The sequence below is a fragment of the Lolium rigidum genome, chromosome 3 (genome assembly GCF_022539505.1).
Source record: "Lolium rigidum isolate FL_2022 chromosome 3, APGP_CSIRO_Lrig_0.1, whole genome shotgun sequence".
NCBI classification, from domain to species: Eukaryota; Viridiplantae; Streptophyta; class Magnoliopsida; order Poales; family Poaceae; genus Lolium; species Lolium rigidum.
Genome location: NC_061510.1, coordinates 289,703,587 through 289,713,664, shown reverse-complemented (window position 1 = coordinate 289,713,664; position 10,078 = coordinate 289,703,587). Strand labels below are relative to the sequence as shown.

Sequence of the window (10,078 nt, the reverse complement as noted above, 5' to 3'; positions counted from 1 at the left end):
CCCATGTTAGTTTTGCACATTGTACAAATGATGTAACCATTACTGATAATCAATAAAGTTTCCGTGGTGGCTTTTCCTACAAACATACATATCCACTCGATATTGCAACGCATATCTTTTTTTCATTTGAAAGAATGTACTGTAACACACTAAGATCCCTCCTATATTCTCTATGATGAAGATTTTTACTCAGCAACAGATTTAATCAACATACAACGATTACATCCTCTTCGGTAGTGGAAAGAGTTTAATCCTCTTACATACACGGCAAGTAGCTAGCGGTATCTCACAGCGAAATCAGTCTCGATCACGAGCCAGGCGAGTTGCGCGATACAATGCTGCCGCCGCCGGCCGGCGCCACGGCGCGGTCGGCGGAGCGCGTGGTGACGCACCGGTAGACGCAGGTGGCGAGCCAGAACGCCCACGGGAGCGCGACGAGCGACAGGCCGACGGCGGGGATCCATGCGGGCGACTCCGCCGGCGGCAGCACGACGTAGGCCACGAGGCATCCGCCGCCGCCGAGCACGGCCAGGAGCAGCAGCACCGTCACCACCCACACCAAGATGCAGCCCGCCGGCCGCCCGCACTGCTCCCCCTGCTGGGGCGGCGCCATCGATCGTTGGATCGGAGCTTACGAGAACGCAAGCCCGGCGAGGAGGGACGCCGAGACGCGCGTCAGTGAGAGCAAGACGAGGGCGGCGTGCATCGGCTGTGGCCGGCCGGCGTCGATCAATGGCCTCCGGTGCTCACCTTGTTGCCTTCGGCCTGTTCGTGGACCAGGAACAGAGCGAAATGTGCAAAAGCTCTGATCTGTGATGATGTTTTCCTTTTTGTGGATTGAAGAATGGAAGAGGAGATCGATCGACAGGGGAAAGCGCAAACCAGGGTGGCCAAAACGGAAGGAGTGGTGAAGAGAAAATGGTGGCGATTTAGCAGTTCACACTCCATAATAAGCCAAAGTTTTCGCAACTTAAAACACACAAAAAAAGACATAAATAATGTCAAAGAATCTGAAAAAGAACATATGTGTGCCATGTTAAATATCGTAAAAAATATTTTTGGCGTGTGTATAGAAAACACACTTGTTGCTTAAGAAATTGTTTTTACAACAAAGAATTTTGTTTTTTATGGAAACACTACATCTTTTTATTTCTTCATGAAAGTTTGCAGATCTTCGAAAAAATTAACACATACAATTAAAGAAGCAAATGTATTGGTTTTCATTAAATTTATTGTTCATGTCCGGAGAACATTTTTTGCAGGGGCGGTGGGTTTGTTCCAACTCGGAGTTTTTTCTCGGGCGGTATTTCTAGAATCTCGCCGGTAACCGGTTTTACTGGTTACCACATAGAAAATTTTCTGTCGGACAAAATTCCATCTTTTTCGTATTTATATAATTTTCTCAAATTTAAATTATTTTAACAATTTTTGGATGAATTTGTAAATTATTTTGAAAAATCATGGGCCCTATTTTGACCGGTATTTTTGAAAATCGGAAATACCATTGCCCACCGGTAATTTTACCCCAAGGAGAAAAACAAAACCCTAGTTACAAAAGTTGTCCAACAACTTGACACTCTCGGATTCGGATATATATTTATTGCCGGGGTAGGAAACCTACCCAACATGTCTAATGCCGATGTTGGCGACACGTTTTCCTTTTGAAGACCGCATCGTAGCTCCCTTGCTATCCCTCCCGATGCTCTGGGTGAAAATCATTGATCCCCTCGGAACGGGGAGCGACGGAACTTGATTTGTTGTACCCTTCCTGAAGGGGTCCTCTTGGAGCCCACGGTGCGTCTCACTGAGGCTATGTTTAGCGGTGATGATGATGCTTCTTTGAAGCGATGTCTACGATGGTGATATTCTGGTCTCAGTGAGGTGTAGTGTCTATTGGTGCGATGGTGAACTCTATCCGCCGAAGTGGGTGTCTCTTGTTCGACCATGGACATGACTTCCCTCCAGTGACAGAGAGAAGACCGAAGTTGGCGTCTCTTGTTTGACCATGGACAGGACTTCCCTCCAGACAGAGAGAAGGCGAGACAACACTGCCTTGGCGGCAGACATGTACTCATCGGTGTAGTTCTCCTTAGGATGTCTTGTTAGGCTTTTGATTATGGGTGTGCCTATGTCTCAGTTGACTGAGATTTTTTTAAGTCTCAGTCAACTCAGAAAAGTGCAACTACAGTTTAAAGAAAAGTGCGACTCGGTTCAGTTGCACATTTCTGTCAGAAAAGTGCAATTGCACTTTTTTAACAGAAAAGTGCAACTCAAAGCACATTTTTGTAAGTGACTTAGACTTAAGAAAATTTCAGTTGACTGAGACATAGCAAAACCGGATTATAATTATAATCTGGATCAACATCACTTTTTTTGACCTTTTAGTGTTCTAAGTTCAAAAGTCTAGTAAAGTAAAAAAAATATCTTTATGTATCCTTAAATCGTATAAAAGAGACTTCTGATGCCCTAGTATTTTTCGCCAATTCGGCGTTGTTAATTTAACGTTGCCTTCAGTTTTTTTTTTAAAATTGCATAGGGAATGTACTGCAAGTGCTGTGCACGAACAATTTCAGCGCAAAACAGGTCAGCTGAGAGATGATAACATGTACTGCAAGTCTGCAATCACACATTTGTGCACTCATGGTCTGAATACAAACGTTGGCCACTACTTACATTTACAGCTCACGCAAACAAGAACATAATCAACAAGAAAGAGCCAAACAATGGAGATACATTGAAAACAGGCCCCATCCAAATCACACACAAACAGCCACATCCTGCGTGGTGAGCACAAATCACAGCCAGTGATCACCCTAACACACGCTGGAAAGATCGCCACTGTCCTTGGTGCTCTTCCTCCTGGAGAAACTCTTGGAGAAGAGGATGTCACCGATGAGGGGGACGATTGGCTTCACCTTCTGCGCCTTCCTCCTCCTGCCACAGGGTAGGTTGTCGTCATCGTCAAACTCGCCGAGGCTCAGGGCGTGGCTGAACGATGGCAGGTACTCGCTGCTGTACATACCAGACTTCTCGGCCCAGCGCTCGCTCCGCAGCATCGCTGCCGACGTCACGTCGGTGTCTCCCCCGATGCTGCGCCGCGCCGCTGCAGACGCCTTGTCCGCCTCAATCTCGGCCAGCCTCGAGAGGCCTCGGTGGAGCTGCGCGTTGAGGCTGGCCACGGCCATCTCCATCTCGGTACCCCTCTTCCTAAGCTGCACCACCTCCCGTCTCGTGTCGGCCACATCCGCCTCCAGCTTCTTGATAGAGCTCATGATCGCGAGCCCAGCTTCATCATCTTGGATACCATGCTCACCTTCGTCATCATCATCGTCATATCCCGACCGCGGTGATGCGAACGATGGCGGCGAGGAGGGCGCAGAATACATAGGCACAATAGCTGTTGTTGCCTCTAGCTCTGGCTCTGCTTCTACCTCTGCCATTGCATTTGGAGAAAGGGTGATGGCACTGCTACTACTACTATCTTCAAGCTTGGCATTAGATGTGGCATTGGCATGGGAGTTGGCAATGGCAACAGCATTGCTACTGTATCTAGAGTTGGTCTCCCCAACAAGGATGCGCTCGCCGAACACCGCAACCGCCTCCTTCACGGACCGGAAAGGGCGGGCTGTGTCAACCTCGACACGGTCAGATGCCATGGCTGTGCTTTGTCAAGGATTTAGACTGCAACAAACATCCACAAGCTCGTGGTCCTTATATGAAGGGGGAGGCTGGTTTCTTTGCTTCCACTTCATTAGCACACTGGCCACCAGCTAGCAGCTAGTCCCAAGCAACCAGTTTCCCAGTAGCAACAAGCAAGGAACATGACTTGACACCTAAAAGAAGTCACAGAGAACTACCAAGACTGGTGTAGAAAAATCTGCAGGAGTGGAGCTGAAGCAGGGATGCTTTGCGGGCACTCTTAGCTGGCTGGCCCCAAGCAGAGCATCACGGTAACAACTGCTGTCAGAGAAACATACAGCAGAACAGAAATTCCGGTGTCATGCGAGTGGTTGGGAGAAATCATAGTTTTTTCAGTTGGGGCATGGAGTTCTCAAAGTAGAAAGGAGCCTTGTAACAAACTGCTATGCCATGGAAACAAGAAACATGATTCTGACTGAGATGGCCAATGTTACATGACGCAGAAGCAGAGAAAATCAGGTAAAAAAGTACCTACTATTTCTAGCGTCTGCTGTTGATGTCGCAACCTGCTAAAGTAATAACGGAATGAATTAGCCTTGAAACATACATGTGGAACTAAGCTAAAAAAGGTTTGGTTCTAGATTTGTTTTCCACTAGAGGAGCGGCATTTATGTGGCATCTGTGATCATACGAGGGTTAAAGTGCTAAATTGTTGTGTTTCTCACAAAAACAAAATACTTTTAGGAAGCAATTACTATCTCTATAAAAATCAACAGTAAAGACTGTTCTGAAAGTAGATGCTTCAAACTACTCCCTCCGGTCGGTTTAAATCGACGCGGAGGAGAGCCAAACTTAGCCTATCCCATATGTAAACCTGCGTCAATTAAAGAAGGTCAGAGGTAGTAATTGTTAAATTAAGGAGACAAATCATATTGCACAAGTCCAGAAATTTATCACATGATCTGATGGCTGTCGCCAATCAAATACTATGGGAAACTAGGTCCTAAATCCTCAGCAATCTTCTGGATGCATTAAACTTGCGCCTTTACTAAACAGTCATTCACCCCTAAAAATAATAAACAGTCATTCAATTATAAGGTATCATTGCATAGCACAATATACATCAAGATCTTCAAAACAACAAATATACAAAGCAGCGGTGGTGAAACAAAGCAGCTTATCTTATTTCCTCTAGTTCAATGTACCGTGAACACCAACCAAACTTTCAGAGTTCGCAAAAGTTGCAATTAAGACATTCTACAGGTACTGAAAATAGAACCTAATGCTGTCACAGACTTGGGAACTTATCGTATTTTATTTTTAGAGAATTTCTTTTAATATGAACGAAAATGAAACATGTGTTATTAAATAATCCTAATAGCGGACACATCTTAAATTGCCAGGTTAAGGCCACCAGGCATGTCAACACTGTTACTCTCATCAGTCATTACTTTGATCCCTCAAAAAAAAAAGTTTTTCCTCAAGACAGTTGTTCAAAAAAGACATGCATGTTCAGAAAATATATAAAAAACTGTAAATAATGTACATTATGCAACAATAAGGCTACTGCCAAATGTTTGTGCAAATATACGTTCATTTATGTGCTGTAAAAGAAGTTTTTTTAGTGAACACATATAACTGCTATATCAGCAATCTGCCCTTAATTTTCTATTTACCATCGGCATTGACTTATTTTTGTTTGAACTGGAACAAATCCATACCATTAGACAGGCACAGCTGAAAAAATAAGTTAGATCGCGCCAGTCAGGCCCACTTGCTGGTGACATGAACGGAGTTCCACCTTGCGAGTTGACCAAGACACGATGAGTGCTACTCCCTCCGTTTCAAAATGATTGAAGTTCTAGTTTTGTCCTAACTCAAACTACTTTAAGTTTGACAAAGTTTATAGAAAATTATGTAAACATCTACGGCACCAAATTTGTTTAATTTGATTCATCATACAGGTACAGATTTAATGTTGCAGATGTTGCCATGTTTCCCTATAAATTTGGTCAAACTTTCAATCATTTTAAAACGGAGGGAGTACTAATCTGAGGCTGTCAGGCTTGCCACACCGGATCGTGAATGGTATTAATAAGCCAAGTGGCAGCGACACCCCATCTGCCTCTTCATTAATAATATCTTCCTTTCTGTACAGTTGCTTCTTCTACCTGTTTCCTTCTCAATTGCAGCACCTGCAAACAACTAGGTTACACAAGAAAGAAGTAATCATGGAGAAGAGCAGGTATGGCTCATGTTCTTACTATGGGTTACTGCTACCACTGCTGTTTCTCTCCCTCTCTGATATGTCCATGGCCGACGTGCAATCACCACGGCTAAGCAAAGCTCAAGAAAGCACCATGAGGAAACTTTCAAGCATGGTTTCTAATATGGCTCCATGGACCAGCTGGAACACAAGCGACACCAACCCGTGCCTGTGGAGTGGGGTCACTTGCTCTGTGCCGTCCCAGCACTCCGGTTCTTCTGCAGGTGTGCTCCACCTCTCAATGTCTGCCTTTGGCCTGTCCGATTCCACTGCACTTGCCTCCTCCATATATTCTCTTGATACTTTGCAATCTTTGGATCTCTCGAAAAACAGATTCACCAATTTTCCACAACAATTGGCGTCATGCCCCTTGGGTGCAAGACTGCGCGTGCTCAATTTGAGCAACGCCCAGGTGGCTGGTACGCTTGATGACTTCTCTGGTTTCCGCAAACTGGAGGTTCTTGATTTCTCCTTCAGTTATCTGAATGGAAGTGTGGACAAACAGCTGAGTTCTTTGCCCCGATTGAGAATCTTGAACCTTAGTTACAATAGACTTGATGGTGACCTCCCCACAAATATGGCCCACTCTTTGGAGGAACTGGTGTTATCCAATAACCAGTTCAGCGGTCAGGTTCCGGTGAGTTTATTTCGGTACAAGAATCTCACTCTGTTGGATCTCAGCCAGAACAATCTGGCAGGTGACGTGCCCGATGAGTTCTTCAAGCTCTTCAATCTTCAGACTTTGCTCCTTACAGGCAATGATCTGGGTGGCGTGATACCAGGCAGCTTGTCGAGTGTGACAACATTAGCTCATTGTGCAGCTGACCAGAACAACTTCAGTGGCTCCATACCAAGTGGAATCACCAAGAATGTAAAGGTGTTGGATTTGAGTTACAATATGCTAAGTGGTGAGATACCTTCTGATCTATTCTTGGCTCCAGGTTTGCATACCGTTGATCTCACTAGCAACATGCTTGAAGGGCACATCCCGCGAGGATTCTCTCGCAGCCTCTCTCACCTTCATCTTGGAGGGAACATGCTCAGCGGTAGCATCCCCAGCTCGATTGGTGACGCCTCAAGCTTGTCTTATCTTGACTTGGAGAATAATTATTTGGTGGGAGGTATACCCTTGCAGGTTGGCAAATGCAATAAATTGGTTCTCTTGAATCTGGCAAGCAATGAGTTGAATGGTGCATTGCCCACTGAGATCAGCAAACTTAGTAGCCTTAGTGTATTGAACCTTAGCCAAAACTCATTTGCTGGTGCCATTCCAACTTCAATCGGCTGTTTGCAGTATCTTACTGAACTTGATCTTGCGGACAATCAGCTTACTGGTTTCATCCCCACCATGCCGATCTCCTTGGGCCCGGTTCTGAATCTAAGTCACAACCATCTCAGTGGGTCCATCCCTTCAGACATTGGCTCTTTACTTGTCTTGCAGATTCTTGATCATTCTTACAACAGCTTGTCTGGTCAGATACCATCATCGCTTGCCGTTATGCCAATGCTTACACAATTGGTGATTTCTTATAATCATCTCTCTGGATCTCTTCCAATATTTACATTTAACCAGGTGGCAGTCGAATCTGCGGGAAATCCAGATCTTACAAGTATTGACAAAGTTCCAGAGATGACGGAAGATAACAAATCAGGTATTTGGGTTGCAGCAGTTTCATTTGTTGTATGCTTCGTCATCTCTTTCTATGGGGATGGGATCAGAAATGGATGGTTCACAGGTTGAAGGAGCAACTATCTGACTACTTCCCGCTGCATGCAAAACCCAATGCCAAGGCCTGGATGCATGTAATATTGTTCGTTAGGACAAAACAAACTAATGCTCGTGTAAACAATAAATATTGAACCGAAGTTTATCCCTTTTCTTTCCACATACTGGTTGAACTGCAGCAGAATATTCAGTTTGTCCTGCAGAACATCGGTTGGGAGAGTGCACCGTTTTCATGCAAGGAAGAAATATCCTCGATGGAGTGGCGGTTTTACATGAGATGGTACATGAGATGCATCCTAAGAAATTAAATGGGGTTATTCTGAAATTAGACTTTGAAAAGGCTATGACAAGGTCAAGTGGTCTTTCTTACAGCAGACGCTCAGGATGAAAGGTTTTTCTCCTGAATGGCGCGCTCTAATAAATGATTTCGTGTAGTGTGGCGATCAGTGTTAATGATGACACTAGCCACTCTTTCCAAACTCGAAAAGGGTTACGCCAAGGGGATCCGTTATCACCAATGTTGTTCAACATTGTAGCGGATATGGTGGCTATACTTATAGAGCGGGCCAAGTCTGATGGTCAGATTGAGGGTGTGATTCCACATCTGGTTGATGGTGGTTTATCTATCCTTCAATATGTCGACGATACAATTCTGTTTATGGATCACGGTCTCGAAAAAGCTCGCAACCTGAAATTAATTTTGGCGGCTTTCGAGCAGTTGTCGAGATTAAAAATCAACTTCCATAAAAGTGAATTGTTCTGTTTCGGTGAAGCCCAAAATGATACAACTCTGTATGCTGAGTTGTTTGGCTGTGGGCAAGGCCAATTTCCTATTCGCTATCTCGGTATTCCGATTCATTATCGGAGACTTACAATTGCTAAATGGAAGTGGAAGAAAGATTACAAAAACGCCTTAGTAGTTGGAAAGGTAAATTGTTGTCCCTAGGGAGAAGATTGATACTCATTAATTCGGTACTGACAAATATGGTACTGTATATGTTATCTTTCTTCCTATTGCCGAAAGGAATCCTGCACAAACTCGATTATTATCGATCCAGATTCTTTTGGCAAGGGGACAGCGAGAAAAAGAAATATCGACTGGTTAAATGGAGTATAGTTTGCAGTCCCAAAGATCAAGGCGGGCTTGGAGTTCATGGACTGGAGGTCAAGAATTCAGCTCTGCTGGGTAAATGGCTTTTTAAGCTTCTTACAGAGGATAGAATTTGGCAAACTATTCTTAGGAGAAAATATATCGGTTCGAAGACGTTATCCCAAGTGGTTTGGAAACCTGGGGATTCACACTTCTGGGCTGGTCTCATGGCGACAAAAAATGTCTTTTTTCGTCATGGTACTTTCTCGATAAAGAATGGAGCACATATACGGTGCTGGGAAGATGTTTGGTTAGACAATGCTCCCCTAAGTGAACAATATCCTGCGTTGTATAGTATTGTTCGTCGCCAAGGTGATACCATTGCCACAGTAATGGCTACCTCGCCACCGAATGTGACGTTCAGACGAGTTTTGCTAGGATAAAGGCTATTGGCATGGAATGCACTAATTCAAAGGCTGGGGATATTAACTTATCACCTGAGCCGGATGAATTTAGGTGGAATTTACATGCAGATGGCTCTTTCTTAGTCAAATCTTTATACAGCCCATTCTTCATTCTGATTTACCAGTTGATAATAATAAGAAAATTTGAAAGATGAAGATACCATTAAAAATAAATTTTTTTGGATGGTATCTTCGTCGAGGAGTTATTCTCACCAAAGACAATCTTGTTAAGCGGAATTGGCACGAAAGTACTCGATGTGTTTTTTGTCATCAGGATGAAACCATAAAACACCTTTTCTTCATTTGCCAATTTGCGAGATCTATTTGGTCTGTCATCCAAGTAGCATCTACCCTGTATCCTCCGACTAGTGTGGCCAATGTCTTTGGCAATTGGCTTCATGGTATAGATTCAAGGTTCAAGTTGCTTCTTAGGGTGGGGGCGCTAGCAGTTATCTGGGCGCTTTGGCTGAGTAGAAATGACAAGATTTTTAACGATAAAAACTGCTCTTTGTTGCAGGTCATCTACAGATGTACAGGTATTCTCCGTTTATGGTTACCTCTTCAGCGCATGGAGAACCGAGAGACCTATTTACGGAGGTCTCTACACGGTTGGAGGCTACGGCGAGGGATACTTTTTCCCTATATGGGTGGCAGCATAGTCTACGGATTGAAGCCCCACCCACACCTTAGGCGTTATATGATTCATCGTTGCGATATGTATTCCGCCTAGCATTTTCGTTTGATATCTTTTGGACTTAAAACTCATAAACGGCTGTGTGCATCCTGGTTATGCAGAGGCTGGATGTAATTGCTTCTCAAAAAGTAATAAAACATCCTTTATCGAAAAAAAACATTCATCGTGGTGTAGTACTGTAGTCATTGCAAGTTAGAAG

General features: G+C 44.2%; 3 protein-coding genes across 6 annotated transcripts; 1 reads left to right on the top strand and 2 right to left on the bottom strand.

The window, feature by feature from the left end:
• Window positions 1-307: 307 nt before the first annotated feature.
• On the bottom strand, window positions 308-613 carry LOC124702716. Its single transcript, XM_047234873.1, has one exon. It carries the CDS (start codon window positions 611-613, stop codon window positions 308-310), a length of 306 nt encoding a protein of 101 aa, XP_047090829.1.
• A 2,156-nt stretch (window positions 614-2,769) lies between these two features.
• Window positions 2,770-3,657, bottom strand: LOC124699644. Its single transcript, XM_047231914.1, has one exon. It carries the CDS (start codon window positions 3,654-3,656, stop codon window positions 2,814-2,816), a length of 843 nt encoding a protein of 280 aa, XP_047087870.1. The 5' UTR covers window position 3,657; the 3' UTR covers window positions 2,770-2,813.
• Window positions 3,658-5,781: 2,124 nt separating this feature from the next.
• Window positions 5,782-7,791, top strand: LOC124703535 (leucine-rich repeat receptor-like serine/threonine-protein kinase RGI4). Of its 4 annotated transcripts, XM_047235750.1 has the most exons (3): window positions 5,782-5,884; window positions 5,986-6,129; window positions 6,239-7,791. In XM_047235750.1, the coding sequence occupies exons 2-3, from the start codon at window positions 6,038-6,040 to the stop codon at window positions 7,644-7,646; spliced, it is 1,500 nt and encodes a 499-aa protein (XP_047091706.1). In that variant the 5' UTR covers window positions 5,782-5,884; window positions 5,986-6,037; the 3' UTR covers window positions 7,647-7,791. The 4 variants fall into 4 exon arrangements, with proteins under 4 accessions (XP_047091706.1, XP_047091703.1, XP_047091704.1 ...); XM_047235747.1 differs by having other exon boundaries at window positions 5,986-7,791; XM_047235748.1 differs by having other exon boundaries at window positions 5,783-7,377; window positions 7,479-7,633.
• Window positions 7,792-10,078: the final 2,287 nt, after the last annotated feature.